At 37.3% G+C, this 18991-nt stretch overlaps 1 protein-coding gene across 2 annotated transcripts; it reads left to right on the top strand.

Moving 5' to 3' along the window:
- Positions 1–10162: 10162 nt before the first annotated feature.
- Positions 10163–12712, top strand: LOC115413708 (zinc finger BED domain-containing protein 4-like). Of its 2 annotated transcripts, none has more exons than XM_030126741.1 (2): positions 10163–11039; positions 12620–12712. In XM_030126741.1, the coding sequence occupies exons 1-2, from the start codon at positions 10186–10188 to the stop codon at positions 12702–12704; spliced, it is 939 nt and encodes a 312-aa protein (XP_029982601.1). In that variant the 5' UTR covers positions 10163–10185; the 3' UTR covers positions 12705–12712. The 2 variants fall into 2 exon arrangements, with proteins under 2 accessions (XP_029982601.1, XP_029982602.1); XM_030126742.1 differs by lacking the exon at positions 12620–12712 and adding an exon at positions 11934–12313 and having other exon boundaries at positions 10163–11778.
- The last annotated feature ends 6279 nt before the right edge of the window (positions 12713–18991 follow it).

The following is an 18991-nucleotide window of genomic DNA, read 5'->3' as shown; positions in this document are numbered from 1 at the left end:
AGTCAAACTAAAGAGGATAACATGACAATAAATGGTGATAAATCACTTCAGAATGGTTAACATTAATTTGGGAACTGACACAAAAGTACCATTGGGTCTTTATGGGTTAATTTTTCTTTCCCAGACACAGGTTTGTGTAAAAACTGCAGCTGATCTCAAACTGAGGTGGATCTTTTCCAAGTAACCTGGTAGTCCAGCACTTTTCCCACACGTTAGCCCATAAAGTGGAGAATGCCCCTAATCCTGTGCAGAGTTATGACATATGGTCAGTGGCTTAAGTGATCCAGGGCCATCTTAAGATGGAAGTGGAATGCTATTCCCAAAGGGGAGCGGGAAGGTAAATAAAGGAGACAATGCTCTGGAGATATGGGAAAATATTGACACGGCTGACCTCAGTGCTTAACCGATTAAGGCCGGTAACATCTCCCAGCTGTTTACCTAACAGCTACCAGTGTCATTTCTAAAACTGGGAGCACTTTCACCTAAAACTGCACAGGTTTAGAGACATGGCAAAAGCATCTTATTGGCTGGAGGATGGTTTAACCAAAGTGTGTCAAATTTATTTTAGTTCAGGGGCCACATTAAGACAAATTTGATCTGAAGTGGGCGGGACTACTACTACTAGTAGTAATAGTTTTATTTCGAGCACGTGGAATCATCAGATAACAAAGAATCATACAACATGGTCAAAAAAATAAATAAATAAAATTTTTCTGCACTTGAAAAGGAGTGGGAAGAAGTATAACTTATTGACTCCCACCCCCTTTTTACAAACTAATAATCAAATTAGATCCACTTCCTTTGCTTTGTTAACACACATTTTCCTTGGTATATTTTGACAGTAACACAAAACATCCATACAAACCATTTACAAACACTTTTTTAGTCACCTCACACACAATTAGATTTGCATAATCAACCGTTTTTAATATAGACTATAATATTTAAATGCACTTTAAATATTTACTCCAAATACAATGATCAATAAATGTGATAATATCTTCTTATGATAATTAATTAACTACAATAATATCTTATTTTATGCATACTTCTATAATGTTCTATATTTTGTTATAATAGTGGATTTATACATCCTTTTATTCAAATGCACAAACTGAAGAAAACATTTGAAGTTTTGCTCTTCAATTTGTACATTAGTGAAATAATTACATAATAATGTAAGGCTCAGAAATTAAAATAATTTATGTTGAAGAAGTGTGGTTTAACAGTGGAATAAATTACAGGGAATAAATTAATTCATGTATTTGTTAAAAAAAATATATATATATTGACAGTGTTTACCCAAATAACTATTTACATTTATGTTTGCAGAATTATTATTTACTCATTTAATTATTTTCATTTGTTGTATACAAGCAGCTAAAATAATCTGTTGAATGTGCCGTTCTAAATCACTTACATTAACTGATCTAAGTACTGCTAGTTCCTGATTGGCTTGTTCGGTCATGTGAGGAGATATTTCAGGAACAGTGGCGGCTGCTCGTCTTTCAGAGAGGGGAAGCTCGTTGTTGGCTTACATCAGAAAAAATTGTCAAGTTATTTAAACATAAATTCGGCCCTCTGTTCCTTTTTAAGAAAATGGTCAGTGACTTATCGAAGTTTCTCCTCATAAGGAAGACTATCAAATGGCTTTGCCAAAATCAGGTCGACAACATTAGCATTGTCTGCCATCGTGTGCACCTTGCTAGATTGCTAGTTCACTCTGACCTAGCCAACAGTTTGATTGATTTAACTATCTACAAAACAATATTAAACTCGAACAAGAAATGATTAAATTATGTAAATGAAACAAGAAAACGCTAAAATTATATTAAATTGAAATAAGGGAGTACAATGAGTGTGTTTTATTTACAGTGCAAGAAATGAACGAGTAATTTCATTGTGGTTTCTCTCTCCATTTCACAGCAGAATGTGCGACGGTATTAAACTGAACTGTGTCAGTGAAGGAGTAGATCTCAAAATAGCTGTCAATCAAACAGGATTCAGTCTTTCTACTGATCCTCCAATCAGCACGTGGAAGCCCAGTGTCCAGCCCGGCCGAGCTCCGCCCACAGCTCCATTCACCCCCAGAGACGTCGAGTGTCTGGGGGCGGGACAACATCGTGGCATTTATCCAATTACCATCCAGTTTTAGGCAATGAAAAAAACTGTTCCACTCAGTCCCATTGAAGTGCATGGACGCTGAGTGTCTACGGACAAATGCACTGGGCAGAGATCGAATGAGAAAACAGCGCAACGGAAATGTATGAGAAGTGAACAACATCGAGTCTGTTGATTTGTAATAAAGCTGATTCTGAACAAACTCATCTGTGAGATGAACGTGTTCTAACACATTTGTAGTCAATGTACATATTACATAGTACATATTTGACCATTTAATTTTTGTAATTTTAGGGGAAGCTGAGCTTCCCTTGCAGTCTGTGAGAAATCGCCTCTGTTCAGGAAGTGCTGTGGCAGTAGTTACGGTATGTGAAAAGTAAAGCACTGTTTAAGAAGAAATCCATCTCCATCCTGCTGTTTCATTTTATAAAGAATGAACCATTAACCACCAACAAACCTTCACATTATAATATTATATAAATAATGTCAACTCCAAACTTTCATCTGTTTTAGAGGGAAAAAAGTACAATTATGCGATGAAAATATTCACATCTACCAACTATCCTTTAAAACAATGTGAATAACATGAACAAACCGACATTTCTTAAGAAAAGTAAGTGCAATTTTAACAACATTCTGTCTCAGTTCATCATTTACACGTTACAGATCACAGTGGATCAACAAATACACAAAACATTTAATATCAGGCAGAATATTGGTAAAGTTGCACTTCAGACATTTGTAAATGTTCATATTTGTTCAGGTTATTTGTATTTTTGTGAAATGATAGTTATTTTTAGTGTAAATACAGTAAATACAGTGGCCCTAATCCTCTTCTGTAAAATACACAAGCAAATGAACCAAAGTGGGTTTAGCTAAATATGAGCCCTTTAAACTGTAAAAAGTACTTTGTTAAACTCACAGTATTTTCCTTTTCTTTTTAATGCAATATCGTTCTTCTTTTCCAACGTTGCTCGATGAATGTGTGAGGACCGTAAACGCCTGTTGTTGTTCACATGAGAAACAACCTTTGTTGATGTATTGCATGTGCTGCTCTCCTAACCTCAAAGCCCACATGATAACTGAGCTCTTGTGCTAATCAATACAGATCAATATTCAATAACTCCTCTGTTTGTTTTGGCTCGGAGGATAAAGGACAAAGTGCAGGCCAAGGAAATATGGAAAGGGAGAAAAAAATCTATAAGGCATACGGTATGAGATTTAGAACTTATATGTGGAAAATGTTTTAAAATTGGCTCATAAGTAAGAGGCTTTTTTTTTTTTTTATTCTTGATGCTGATGCAAATAAAACCAAATGTAAAGACACTAATGGAAGGTTACATCAGCTCTAATGAGGAAGAAGAGAAATGATGCCTCTGACTTCCATGTAATACTTCAGCAATGGTGTAAAAGTATGAAAGTCGCACAAAATATACTTTGCTTCAGGGTCATTCCATATGAAATCAGCAGATTTAAAGAAACTTTCCCACCTGACCCTCTCAGATTTTTCTGAATTTTTACATACTTATAGAACATTATGTATAATGAGAAAATCCAAAATTTCAAGGCTTAATTGTAAATAGTTCCAAAGTTATGACCACTTGAAGTAGGTAGGTGGTACCCTAAAATTGCGACCAAAATTAAGACTTGAAATTTTCGGCTATTTTCAGGCTTTTATACCTTCTGAACAACAAGAGCTAGAGGTCTGAAATTTTCAGAATCATTTCACAGGAATCTATAGTCCTAAGAAATGTGAAAAAATGTACTTAAAATTAATAACTGCATGTTACAGAGAATGACAAAGTTGAGATTTTATCCATCGCGAACTTCTAAAATGCTACATTTGGTCACCCATTACACAAAAACTAATCATCATATTCATTAGAAATTTTATGTGCTATATCTTGGCTACCTAGGGAATGGATCTGTGTAAAACGAAAGTGCTATGTTATGTTATGGATGTTATATGAACAGCTGAAATTCAAAAATATCTGTCTGACCTTCATATTCAAAGGTCAGTATCAGTATGTGTGATAGGTAGTATCACAAAATAAAAAACACCATGTGAAAGTACAGGAATTTCCCTAAATTTTGACACCAAGCACAACTTGCTTCTATAAATTCTTCTACGTTAAATATTCAAATTAAATATGGACGTTTTCGCCCTCATATTTTAGCCATATAACAGAAAATTTAGTGATTTTCAAGTGTTCAAATGTACATATTGCAGAGTCAAGAAGATATTAAGTACTGTACTAGAAGTACGTAAAAAGAAAGGAAAGGAAGAGTTCACCACTTGTTTTTTTATTCATTCATTTGTCATGCACTAATGAGTTCGATTAGTGGGCAAATCAGTTTGCACTGTAGTGCACTGATTGCCTTGTTCTCGCAGCCCTTCCGTTAGCTTAGCTTAGCCTAGCTTAGCATAATGGCTTCATTCCTATGGTCAGACGTAGCCAGGCTGTTATAGGTGATCTGTAGTATTTTATGAGCGATTTTGTGAAATTCAGTTCTCCCTAATCATTCCTTTAGTCCGCTGGGGTCAATATGATCACAAACTGAGGCTCAAATCATGACGATGTGACTTACTGCAGTAAGAAAATCTTGGGAAATACAAACTAATGCAAAGCTAAAATGGTAAAGCAAAGCTAATTTAGCGCATGCATCCCTTCCAACAAAAAGATTTTCCAACTTTCGTCAACACAACAGTCCCAAGATTGTATGAGTGCCGTAAGTCGCGGATCTAAAGAAATAGTTAGGGAGAATCAGATTTCACAAAATCGCTTACAAAAGCCGGCAAATCAGCTTTAAAAAACTGGCTACGTGTGACCATGGAAATGCAGTGACTATGCTAAGCTAAGCTGACAGAAGGGCTGCCAGAACAAGGCAACGTGAGCACTGCAGCGCAAACCCTTTTGCTCACTTATCTACCTCATTAATACCTCATGTAAACCTTTATTCGGGTTTAACATTTCCATGTAAACAGAAGACAAAATACTTTAGTTCCGAATTAATTTCTTCTGGAAAAATAAATCGGATTTAAAAAACATCATGTAACCGTACTCAGTGTGTGTGTCATCGCGACAGGACAAGACAACGAGTTTGTGCAGAATGGCAGGAATAAAGTCCAAACGGAATAAAGGGTTTACATGTCCGAGGAATAATTTAGTTCGGAATTAAAAGTGGATTAAACCAGAGACTTTAATCCGGTTTAAATTTAATCCTAACTTTTCTTTTTCAGCTGGAATAAGATGTTTACATGGGCATCTGAAATAGGATCTAACCTTTAATCAGTTTAAACCAGGAATAAAAGTTGTCATGTAAATGCACGGCTTGTATGATTGTCGTGTACCAAGTGAAAACTCTAATAAAAACTTGAATTATAAAAAAAACAACAAAGGAAATAGTCTTAACACTGATCCAATCACTCGCTGGGGTTTTTCTCTTTATTGTTTCCAACATGGTGAACACTGTTATTATTATTTTCTGAATGAAGACAAATGACAAACAGCCTGCTGCGTTGCCACACTTTTCCTTGTTTTGTCTTCCACCTCCTCCAGAACTTCATCATGTGGGTTCTGCAGATGTGACTACACAGATTTTCAAGAGGTTTGAACTCTCTGAAGCAGGAGAAGACGAAAAAACTTGGCTGCTTTGTGGTTTTAAAAGAGACGTCTCTAATTGACAGCTCGCTCCTCCTCAGCGTTTTCAGACGGCATCTTGTTGAGGGCTTTTCTCTATTACGCCTGTTTTCTCTGCTGGCCTGGAACTGATAACAAAACCCCTCTTTAAAAACACTCCACACACACACACACACACACATATACACACCCAAACACCCATGTGCAACCCTGTGCACATGTGTGTGTACATCATATTGAGCAAGAAACACAAGAACACACACATTCACTCACTTGCAGGGGGGAGGAGTCGGCGTTAAAAGACTTGTAATTTGTGTTTTGCCAACAAAAGCTGGCTAATCCTGCAGTGGGCTTTGTCACAGCTGCTATTGTGTGTCTGTGTGTGTGTAAGTGAGTAACAGAGAGTGTGAGGAAGCACAAATGTGAAAGCGAAAAGGACCGATACAAGAAAAAGAGTGCGAAAAACACCCAGAGTGAGAGAGAGAGCGAGCAGCGGTTGATTGCTGTTGAGGGTGTTTTTTTTTTTGTTTTTTTTTAAACTTTGTGTGTGATTGTCAGTCTTTGTCCCAGCTGTGTGCATATCTGTGGGGGTGGGGGGGTGTATTTGTCGCCTGCCCCCCCCCTGCAGTTTTCTGCATGACAGAGCTCATTTCAGTCCATCTACTTCTTCTCTTCACACGGCCACTCCCCAAACTTATGCTCCTCAGGCGGCCCGTGGTGCCGAGGGGTCGCGGGGGTCACAGAGGGCGGAGGGTAGGGGTGGAGGGGTGGTGGTGGTGGTGGTGGGGGGGGCTCGTAACGCTTGTTGGAGTCGTTTAGCTTAAGACGGAGATGATCTCTCTGATATCTGCTAGGGGGCCTGGGCCGAGTCGAAATAAAGTCACCAATGTGTGACAGGTGGAAAGAGAGCGAGCTAATAGCTTTGGAGCGGCAAGGGGCTTTTCTCCTCCATAACCCCTCACCCCCCCTTTACCCATCCTACTCCATTCACAACTAAAAGAAACTACTGAATCAGACTTACCTTCCAGCGGAAAACAGAGAAGCAACACCGCAGGAGGCTAATCAGAATTAGGCAAATTCACAGCCTTCACAGAGTGTTTTAAAAAGAGGGAAGCGCAGGTATGACCAGTGGAAAGACTTCCAAACTGGAACTATGGAAGTAGATCTGTCTCATCAGATTCTGAATTATAAAAGTCATTGAATTTTTAGCGCTGATTTTTTTTTTTTTTTTGCACTGAAATTAAGTATCTGATTTTTTTGTCTCTGAATTCACCTATGTTCATAAATTTAGAGTTAAAAAAATTCAGATGCAAAAAGTCCAGATGCAAAAAATTCAGATGCAAAATATTCACAAGAGAAAAATTCAGCTGCAAAAAGTCAGATCCAAAAAAATTCAGAAGCAAAAAAATTCAGCTGCAAAAAGTCCGGATGTAAAAAATTCAGTTGCAAAAAATTCAGATGCAAAAAGTCCAGATGCAAAAAATTTAGATGCAAAATATTCAGAAGAGAAAAATTCAGCTGTAAAAAGTCCGATCCAAAAAATTCAGCTGCAAAAAATTCAGATGCAAAATATTCAGAAGAGAAAAATTCAGCTGTAAAAAGTCCGATCCAAAAAATTCAGATGCAAAAAATTCAGATGCAAAATATTCAGAAGAGAAAAATTCAGCTGCAAAAAGTCCGATCCAAAAAATTCAGATGCAAAAAATTCAGATGCAAAATATTCAGAAGAGAAAAATTCAGCTGCAAAAAGTCCGATCCAAAAAATTCAGAAGCAAAAAAATTCAGATGCAAAACATTCAGATGCAAAAAATTCAGAAGAGAAGAATGCAGCTGCAAAAAGTCCAGATGTAAAATATTCAGATGCAAAAAATTCAGATGCAAAAAGTCCAGATGCAAAATATTCAGAAGAGAAAAATTCAGCTGCAAAAAGTCTGATCCAAAAAATTCAGAAGCAAAAAAATTCAAATACAAAAAACTCAGATCACACATCCGCGCTGACCATCTTCCTGCATCGGCATCACTTGACCAACCTAACGTAACTCGATTGGCCGGCTGTCAGTTCGACTTGAGATAGAATGGATTGCTTATCCTTGGTGTCCCGGCTGTGTGATCAGAATATTTTGCATCTGAATTTTTTGCACCTGAATTTTTTTTATTCTAAATTTATGAACATAGTTAAATTGAGAGACAAAAAATTCTGATACTTAATTTCAGTGCAAAAAAGTTCAGTGCTAGAAATTCAATGGCTTTTATAATTCAAAATCTGATGAGACAGATTTACTTCCATATGTAACACAGTACAGATTATGTGTGAGGCAAGGCAAATGTATTTGTATAGTACAATTCATACACAGGGCAATTCACCGTGCTTTACAAAAATGGAAAAGAGACAGGTTAAAAACACACAATTACAATTAAAACATAATCAATAAAACATAAATAATAATCAATTAAAATAAAGTAAAAAGAGACGAGTGCAGATAGAACCCTTTCAGTTGTTCTATACACAGTTGAACACAGCTGTTTTCAGGCTGGACTTAAACACTGTCACAGTACAGGCCTGTTTCACTGTTCCACAGTTTAGCTGCATGAAACTGAAATGCAACTTCACTGTGTTTAGTTCTGACTCTGGGCACCAGCAGAAGACCAGTCCCTGAGGTTCTGAGGGTCCGAGGTGGTTCATATGGGACCAACATGTTACAGATGTTTTCAAGTCTGTTCTCTGAGCGACAGGAAGCCAATGCAGTTTCTGTTATTTATTTTCATCATCATCATCAAGGTGCGATTTGTCGAAAAAACAAAGGGGGGGGGGGGGGGGGGGGGGGCTATTTTTATATATACATATATATGTGGGGGTGCAGTCCATAACTAACGTAACTAACGCTGGCATGAAACAAAAGTGAAACGTTACGTACTTTCAACGTCCAACTCCCTGGTTCTATTCGTCTATTATACAGCAGATCTTACATGAAATGTTCACAACTTCTAACCTGTATCCACTAGACACATAAATGCTGGGCCCCATGAATTTGTCATGTTTACCCCCCCCCCCCTCTTTACAGTGCCCCAGTGCATGGGGACGTCCGTGAATTCTGAGAATGCCGACAGTTCAGTTCAGGTAAACTTTAGTGCCAGTAATGTAGGATATAGGTGGAAGAAAACTGTCACAACCTGCCAGTTATTAATTGGTTGGTTGCCCCCCCCCCCCCGAAGGATGAAATTCACTAAGCAGAAGTAGGGATGTAAAAACCAGAGGTGGGGTTGATCTCCCCCATCCCCCACAATAAATCGCAACCTGATCATCATCATCATCATCCTCATCTACTTCTATCATGTCCACACTGAAGGATGCCACATTTATGAGGTGAGAAATTCTCCTTTTTAAGCCAAATAACCTGATATAATGCATCATAGGTCACTTTTCCATTGACCCTCAAATTACGCGAATATAACTTGCACATAAAAATTTGCCGAATGATAAAATGACAATTTCGCCAAAAGTCTCATGTTTTTTTTTTTTTAGTGGTGGGCAGCGATTAAAATTTTTAATCGCGATTAATCGCGTGGATTTCTGCGATTAATCACGTATAATCGCATAGTTGTTGGGGGGGGCGAATCAACAGCATGTTTTGCCTTTCAGGGATATTTCAGACTAGAAGTACTCCAGTGATAAAAATAATTGCACACGTCAGTGCTTCCAAACAACTGTGTCCTTCTCAACCCCACCATCTGACGACATTTAAAATGAGAATGTCCATGTAAAAAACCACTACTTTTACACATGTTTATGTCCCCACCAGTTTATTTACAGTTGTGAGTGATTGACAGGAGTCTTAAGCCCACTAATAAGTACTAATACTAATAAGCCCAATAATATGTGATGTTCAGTTGTTCAAAGCAAGTAAAAGGGGCCCTGAAGTGGTCAGAATAAGTTGCACTAATGTATGTTTTGTCCCTTCGGTGTTACCGTAGTCAGCTCGGACATAAGAACAAACTAACACACGTTTCTTTCACTCTGTTTGTATGGCCCCAAAAATGTTTGCCTGTGAGTATTTTATGTTCAGTTGTTGTAAGAATGAATAGTATAAAATATCTCTGATGTGAACCTCTGTTGCTGAATGAAAAGACGTTGTAAATCTTAAATTAAGCTGTAAATGCTAATCGTTAGTGTGTCTATGGATTTTCCCATTCAAGTTAGCATTAGGGATGTCCGATAATATCGGTGGGCCGATATTATCGACCCGATATTGGCATAAAAATGTAATATCGGTGAATATCGTTATCGTTTTTTTGCCTATCATTAAAACCAATAAAATAATGCCTTGATTTCGCCGGCATTTACCGACGTGCAAATGATGACATCATCAAAGTGCGTAGGGAAGTGTGTATTGGCAGTAACAAGCGTGCTGTGCCCTGTACCAATATGTCTGTGGTTTGGAATTATTTCCAAGTGTCTCCTTCGGATTTTAAACTTGCAATTTGCAATGACTGCAAAGCATTGGTTATGCGAGGCGGAACCAAGGCTTCTTCCTTCAATACTTCTAATTTAATCTCCCACCTCAGGATGAAACATTCTGAGAGATACGCAGCATTTGTGGAGCAGAATAATGAGAAGAAGCAACAGGGACAGGGGGCACAGAAAAAAAACACTCAGTTGATGCTTAAAGAATCAACCGAGAAAAAACAAAAATACAACAAGGACCACCCCAGAGCGAAAGCCATCAATCAGAAAATCATGGAGTGTATCGCACTGGATAACCAGCCCTTTTCTATCGTACAAGACGCCAGATTCACCAAACTTGTGGAGTTCCTCGAGCCTCGTTTTGCCATGCCCAATCGCAAGTATTTCTCAGATGTTTGCCTACCTGAGTTGTACAATGTTGTTTACAGCCACGTTGAGAAGCTAATTGCTGATGCTCTATCCATTAGCTTCACAACAGATGTCTGGTCTTCCAGCGTTAGCCACGTTAGCATGTTGAGCATGACTGCTCAATGGTTAGATGAAGATTTTGAGCTAAAAAAGTGTGTGCTTCATTCCCAAAAGTGCCGTGGGTCTCATACGGCAGAAGCAATCACATGTGCTTTTGAAGGTATGTTTGAGATGTGGAAAATTCCTAAGGAGAGTGTGCATGTAGTGGTCAGAGTCAACGCGCGCAACATGGCCAAAGCTACGTCAGAGTTTGGTGTCCCAAGTCTGCCCTGCATGGCACACACCTTGCAGCTCGCAGTGAACGAAGGTGCGCTGTCTCAGCACAGCATTGCAGATGCGCTGGCTATGGGGAGGCGAGTTGTAGGCCACTTCAAGCACTCACCACTTGCTTGCAGTCGTTTGAAGACATACAAAAAGAACTCAACATGCCCGTGAAAAAGCTGCAACAAGATGTCCCCACCAGGTGGAATTCCACCTATTATATGATGCAGAGCCTGGTGGAGCAGAAGAGGGCTTTAAGTGCATATGCTGCTGATTATGAACTACCCGCAACATTGACAGCAACTCAGTGGGGAATTATGGAGAAGATGATCACCCTGCTGGAACCCTTTGAACAGCTAACCAAGGACATCAGCTCTGCGGAGGCCACTGCTGCAGATGTCATCCCTGGTGTGGTGTCCCTGACACGGCTGCTTACCCAGATGGATGAATCAGACAAAGGTGTGCAAACAGCCAAACATATTCTATTGGAAGCTGTCAGTAAACGCTTTAATGGTGTGCAAAATGAACCTCTTTATGCGATTGCAACCATGGTTGATACTCGTTACAAAGACCGTTATTTTGACCCGGATAAGAAGGAGGCAGCACGGAATATGCTGCTGAATGTTGTGGATGAAATGGCCAGTGTGGGCAATGATCAGCAAGAAGAGGCTGCTGGTGTTAGTGCAGATGATCCGGGCCAAGAGGACCAGGACCCCCCCCCCACCTAAGAGGGCCCAAACTGGAAGCCTGCAGGACATGTACCAAGAAATCCTTGCAGAGAATGATGTCAACAAACAAGCGACTACAAGCGAAACAGCATCACAGGTGAGTAAATAATCAACTTTATCAGCAAACTTATTTTATTTGCTGTGCTTCACATGAAAATGTTCATAAAGTAAATAAAATAAACATTTGGCTGTCAGTGCTTTGAAGAAAAGTAAGTAGAATTAATTTTGTTATTGTTTTTGCTTTTTCTTTAGCTGTATGCATACCTGGGAGAAGCCACCATCCTCAAGAAAACATGCCCTTTGAAGTACTGGAGCTCCGCTCAGGTTCGCTTCCCTGCGCTTGCCCGAGTTGCACGCAAGTACCTCAGTGCACCCTGTACCAGTGTAGACAGCCAGCGGCTGTTGAGCGCCATCTCCAATATCATCGACGAGAAGAGAAATCGCATACATTGCGACAATGCTGAGATGCTTATTTTCATTCAGAAAAATCTACCTCTCACATATATGGACAAGGGGAAAAAATTAGACCAGTCATACAGGCGAGTCAGCATCAGTCTTGCACTTTAAAGGAGGGTTATGTTTACTTGTCTGGACTGAAGCTGTTTTTATTTTTTGTGCCTTTCTTGTTTTTATTTGCACATTTTTGTTACTGATACAAAAGGGCAGGGTGGATTGAGCCCAGTTTATGATTTTAATAATTGTGTTAGCTCAGTTATGGCCTGTTATGAAGGCCAGTCAGTCTTTTAGCCTCATTCATTGGACTTAGACTAAAGGAGGACTTTGTTTACTATTCTGGAAGGTCTGGACTGAAACTTTGTGCCTTCCTGGTTCTTATTGGACACTACCTTACCTAACTATCTTTCTGTTGTTACTCATGTGGAGCAGTGCTGATTGAGCCCAGTTTATAATTTCAATGATTGTATTAGCCCAAGTAATGGGCTAAGGACACAGGCTGCTTATGTGTGCACTTTAAAACGTTTCCTTTTTTTCCACTTCACTTCAAGCCTGAAGCATTGTTTGTAGCTGAAAGAAATGTGCAGTTTTCAAAATTGTTCAGTAGAGTTGCCACATGGTAACAGACTCAGAAGAGAGAAAATAAATAAATACAGCATTTTTTCCACAACTGAAGTTGAAGTTTGTATTCTTTGCACAGACAGTGTTTACATTTTGAAAGCCTTGTTGCATTTGAGAATGCATCCAATGGGGCATCAGAATAAAATTAGGCATGATGTGTTAATTCCATGACAGGGGATATGTGATGTTATCTAAAATAAGTTAAATATCCCATATATATCAGCAGTGGTATCAGTAGATATCGGAATCGGAAATTAATCGTTGGACAATATCGGCATATCGGTTTTTGGCAAAAAAAGCCAATATCGGACATCCCTAGTTAGCATCGAGATAAAATGACTGCTAATACAACATTCACATCGTAAATGAGTAAAGGTTAGTTCAAAGGCTGGCATATTATACCTAAACACAACCAATGAATTTACATAAACTTAGCATGAGCCTGCATAAAGAATTAGCAACCCATCTCCGACTGCTAGCATAAACGAATTAGCTTAAACATGTTAATAACACATTGTAATAAACACATCCAAAATAACGTCATAAATGTGTTTCTAACGGCACGTTTGCATGTGAAATTATTTAGCAAACAACAGAATGATTGATACATACAGGCATTGAACTGCAGGAGTTACACAAAGTTTGATTCAGCATTACTTGGAAAGTTCGCTTTTCTCCTCTCAGCCTCTCAGTACACACAGCACCGGCATGTGGACTGGCAAAATAAAAGCATGAGTTTCAAAATAAGAGTCCGTATGTATAAATCAACTAAGATTTGCTTGAAAGGCAGAACAATAATAAAACGGCATTAACGTGAGATAAAAAAAAAATTGTCGGCGTTATTTAATGAATGCGTTAACGTGGTAATAACGCGTTAACTTGCCCAGCCCTAGTTTTCTTTTTTTTTTGCTGGCAAGAGGTGTTTTTTTGGTCATAGAGCAAGTGGTATATCACGCAAAACTGCAATGGACAGACCTTTATGTGCAACTAGAGTCATGTGATGTAAAAACCAGAGGGGAGGTTGATCCTCACCCCCCTCCCAACAAATCGCACCCTGATCATCATCATCATTGTCGTTGTTGTCGTCATCATCATATACTTTCATCATGTCCGCACTGAAGGATGCCACATTCATGAGCTGAGAAATTGTCCTTTTTAAGCCAAATAACCTAATATAATGCATCACAGGTCACTTTTCCATAGACCCTCAAATTGCACGAATATAACTTGTGCATAAAAATTTGCCGAATGGAAAAATGACAATTTCGCCAAAACTCTCGTTTTTTTGTGTGTGTGCGCTGGCAAGAGGTGTTTTTTTGGGCGTAGACCAAGTGGTATATCACACAAAACTGCAATGGAAAGACCTTTTTGCACAACTAGAGTCAAGTGAAGAAAAAAAAATGGATGTTGACGGACGATACAACAAGCGAAGAAGAGTTTTAAAAGAAACATGGTGAGGTATGTGTGGACACACCAGGAAATGGAATCATTTTTTAAATTTAGTACGAGATAGAGGGATAATATATAATAATAATGAATATATCTGTAAATCAACACCCTATTTATGTTCGTCACCATGTTTATGGAATGACTTCTGGTGTCATCTCGCAATAATAAATAAACAAATCATCTCATTTGTAATTTAATGGAAAAACCGACATTACGCACTTCTGTTTTTTCGACATTTAGTAAACATCGGTAAAGTTTTGCACAGATGTCCAATGGAAAAGCAACTATAGTCCTAAACCTGGCTGTTGAGGTTTTTTCCCTTATATTCAGCAGTGTATGAATTAGATTACTTTAAAGTGTCATGGTCTTGCTGTTTTTTTTTTTCGCTTTTTTTTTGTTGTTTATTTTTGCTTTTTTTCCTTTGACCAATTAAATTACGTGCAAAAAATGTGTTGTTATATTACTAAAAATTGATTAGTAATGCCCTACACTACTGCGTTACAGCATAAAGTAATCCGTTACTGTAATGCATTACTTTTGTAACGCATGTCGGTATCACAGTTTGGCTTTTATTGTCAGTTTCAAAAAGTTTATTGTGTCAGTTCTTCTTGGAGGAATTCACTGACGGGCTTCGCTGTTCCATCCATTGGCCTCGGGGAAGTAAATGTCATCTAGTTTTTACACTTTGCTCTGTTCTGCGAGGCCTGGAGTGGAGGCGCTGAGCTGCTCCGGGCAAATTCCCTCCATCTGAAAGCAGAGATCCTAATCTGCATGTGGAGCTGTCAGTGTTTCTGCGCTCAAACCATGTGACGCAGCTCGCAGGTGCAGCTGCAGGCATGTGCATGAGCAGACAGATGTGCAAAATATGGGTTCAACACTGTTGCACATTCAACACTGTGGACAGATAACAGTTGGTTTGAATGGCTTTGCACTTGTGTAGCGATAAAGAGGAAAACTATGACCAGTCAATGAATGACAGACACTGGATGGACTTACATGGAAAATATGTTTTTAACCTGAATGAAACGGTCCTGATTAGAGATTAGAATGTAAATGTAGACATGTAAAAATACAGTGATGTCCTCCTGAGACCCAGGGAAGTGAAAGTTTTAGCTTTTTTACAATAAATTATAATAACTGTCTTGATTGGAAACTAATAATGCAACTGTTTTCTTTTTTGTTTGTTTGTTTTTTTAAACCCTTTGATGCATGAATTATCGAAACCTTAGTCAAGATTTTTTTTCCTCAGTGTTTTTATTCCTCTTTGGGGATAAAGAAAATAATATGATTGACATTTTTTTAAATTAGCGTATTTTTTATGGCGTTATAAAAATGTCCATTCTACGACGGCATATTAGGGCCACATAAGAAAAAAACCCCAAAAAAACGCTTGTCACTACGAGAATAAAGTCGTTATTTAACGAGAATAGTCATTTTATTTCGAGAATAAAGTCATAATATAATGAGAAGTTGTACCTAATCATTGATGTAGAACTTGGAACATTTTGTGAAGTTCTGCTTTCATTAGTCTATCCTCCATCAACACATTAGTTTAAGGACTTTGAAGAGAGTTTGCACACATTTGGGTCTGTTGTAAGACCTGAACTGATTTGTAGTGAATTTCCTCTTTTGTGGAAGAGAAACTGCTGAAGTGTTCAGCTGTAGGGTTATCAGTGGATACACCAGAGAACTAAACACAGAGGGTTTGTGTTTCTGAACAAACTGTGGGGATTCTACTGTGAGTTTTTCAGTCCAACAGAAGGGAAAGTTACTGCTTCACTTAATGCCTTCGCCTTAAAACCGGAAACTCTGTCGAATTTTCAAAATATTACGAGTTTAATCTCATAAAACTACGACTTTATTCTCATTAAATAATGACTTTATTCTCGTTAATCAACGACTTTATTCTCGTTAATTAGCGACTTTATTCTCGTGGTGACAAGCGTTTTTTTTTTTTCTTATGTGGCCCTAATACTCCATTGCACCATTCAACTGGACGCCATGTGTTTAATTTTTAAAGCAAAGAAACATGTATTTAAAACGCAATGTCAGAAAGTGATATACTGTGTGAAAAGTATGAAATAAAAACATTTTTCATGCAGCTAATCTGATGTTTTCTCACATTTTAACATACTCTAATACTAGTTATTACTCACTTCATGGAGATAATATGCAAAAAAAAAAAAAAGAAAACTCTTAATTACAGTCTAATAACAACTAGCAGTTGATTTATACTCAAACATGTTACTGCAGATCAGGTTTATCAAGAACAGCAAAGTTACAGTAACTTTTTGCAGCTTATGAGATGATGCATAAGTGTCCACTGTTTTGGCGGATATGCAACTAAAACAACAAAACCCATGAATATACAAGAGAACAACTGGAGAAGAACTGTCCACTGGAGTGACCACTATGCATGAAAGGGTTAATTTTTTTTTTTTTAATGGAATGTCCTTGGCAATGGACTGTGTTTTTTAAGTAAAACTGTGAAACTTTTGTCCCCTACAGAAGACAGAAATCCATTGTTGGGTCTGAGGAGGATATTTTAACCCATAAAGACCCAAACAGCAACTGGTGATCAAAAGCATCTACTGATCTAAACTGTTTAATACATTCTGAGCCACTAAAGTTAATAATTGGTGTAAAATGCAGTTCTTCATCTTTTCATGGTCATCAGATATGACCCATTTGGACGTTCAGAGGCTCCATGGTTACCGTGGAAACACCATCCTCTTCTACAACATTGATTCCCCAGTAAAACCCATGGAGTTGGATCAATGACAGTGGATGGACACACTGGGTTTATGTTCAGTTAATGATAGATTTTACAGAAAAGTCACTTTTCCTTCAGTTTTTGTCAATTTATTATATGAATATCTACATTTTATTAGTTTTGTTTGTTTTTTTTCAAATTGTACAGCTTTTTATGTATTTTTTTTATCTATTCATGTATTTTATTCTTTTATTTAGGTTTTATTTATTCTTCTGTACAGCACTGTTTTCTTTTTTTGTACAATTTTATGTCTTTTAATCTATTCATGTATTTTATTCTTTTATTTAGGTTTTATTTATTCTTTTGTACAGCACTTTGGTCCACTGTGGTTGTTTTAAAGTGCTTTACAAATAAAGTTGGATTGGAATTAAATCTAGGAAAATATTTGATTTTATCTAAAAAATGCAAAATGCAGATGATAATATTATAGTAAATGGTGATATATGAGTTAGAAAAGGTTACTTTTGTCGTCACTAAAATAGTTCTAGTTCTAAAAGGGTTAAAACTCCATTTCTAACAAATAGACTCAGTGGAATATATTGTGATGATGTAAATTGGAAAGCATGCAGGATCAAGTGTCTGTTGGTAATTTACAAGCTATTTCATAATCTGTTAAACAGAAGTGTAAATTTGAGCTGGCACTTGTGTTTGTGTTTGTGTTTGTTGATGTCTACAGCTCCCAGATTCTTCACATCCACCTACTTTCTTCAGTTAATGATATACTTTTACCTAATTAAATGCAGGAAAACATCTGATTTTCAAGGAGAAAAAAAAAAAGATAATTTCAGAGGATGATATAATAAATGATGATAAACCACTTAGGAAATGTAGAGAAAAATTCATTTGGCCATAAAATATTGTAAAACTTGCATCTTTTTCATCAATCTTGCACAAAATTATGAAATCTATTTAAACCCATAAAAACAGACACCGACATCTTCTACTGATCTAAACTGTTTAAAACCTGTTGATCCACTAATTCTGTCAATACATGGACATAGTTGGTGTAAAATACAGTTATTCGTCTTTTCATGGTCATTAGATATGACCCATTTGGACGTCCAGAGGCTCCGTAGTTACCATGGAAACACAGTCCTCTTCTACAACATTGATTCACCAGTAAAACCCATGGAGTTGGATCAATGACAGTGGATATTATGTTCAATTAATGATATATTTTGCTGAAAAAGTCACTTTTTCTTCAGTTGTCTGTGTTTCAGACAGAATTACCCTCAACTTTAATCTGATATTTTTATGAACATCTACATAATCAGTGACTAAAACAAAGGAAAATACATGATTTTTACTGAAACAATGCAAAACACAGAGGGCAATATTACAATAAATGGTGATAAATCACTTCAGAAAGGTTAAATTTAGAGGAAAAAATCATTTGGGAACTACCACAAAAGCAACACTGGATCAACTAGAACAACAATAGAACACACACACATATATAGATATAGCTCTGAATATATAAATATATATACCAAATATGGATGGAGACACAAAATGACCAAAACAGCCGATGTGATCAATAAAATGAACAAAACTGAATAATAAAGCAACAAAATAATAAGTTACATGGATATAATAACCCACAAACTAAACAAAATGGAAGAAAATGAATAAAAGAGGCAACAAAATGTAGAAAAATAAACAAACTAACAAAATGAACAAAAACAAAAAATAAAATAAAACGCATAAAAATGAACAAAATGAATTAAAAATGTACTAAATAAGTGACCCATTTGGACGTCCAGAGGCTCCATAGTTACCGTGGAAACACCGTCCTCTTCTACAACATTGATTCACCAGTAAAACCCATGGAGTTGGATCAATGACAGTGGATATTATGTTCAATTAATGATATATTTTACTGAAAAAGTCACTTTTTCTACAGTTTTCTGTGTTTCAGATAGAATAACCCTCAACTTTAATCTGATACTTCTATGAACATCTACATAATCAGTGAATTAAACAAAGGAAAATACATGATTTTTACTGAAACAAT

The sequence above is a fragment of the Sphaeramia orbicularis genome, chromosome 22 (assembly GCF_902148855.1).
Source record: "Sphaeramia orbicularis chromosome 22, fSphaOr1.1, whole genome shotgun sequence".
Taxonomy (NCBI): Eukaryota; Metazoa; Chordata; class Actinopteri; order Kurtiformes; family Apogonidae; genus Sphaeramia; species Sphaeramia orbicularis.
This window is presented reverse-complemented; position numbering and strand designations above follow the sequence as displayed.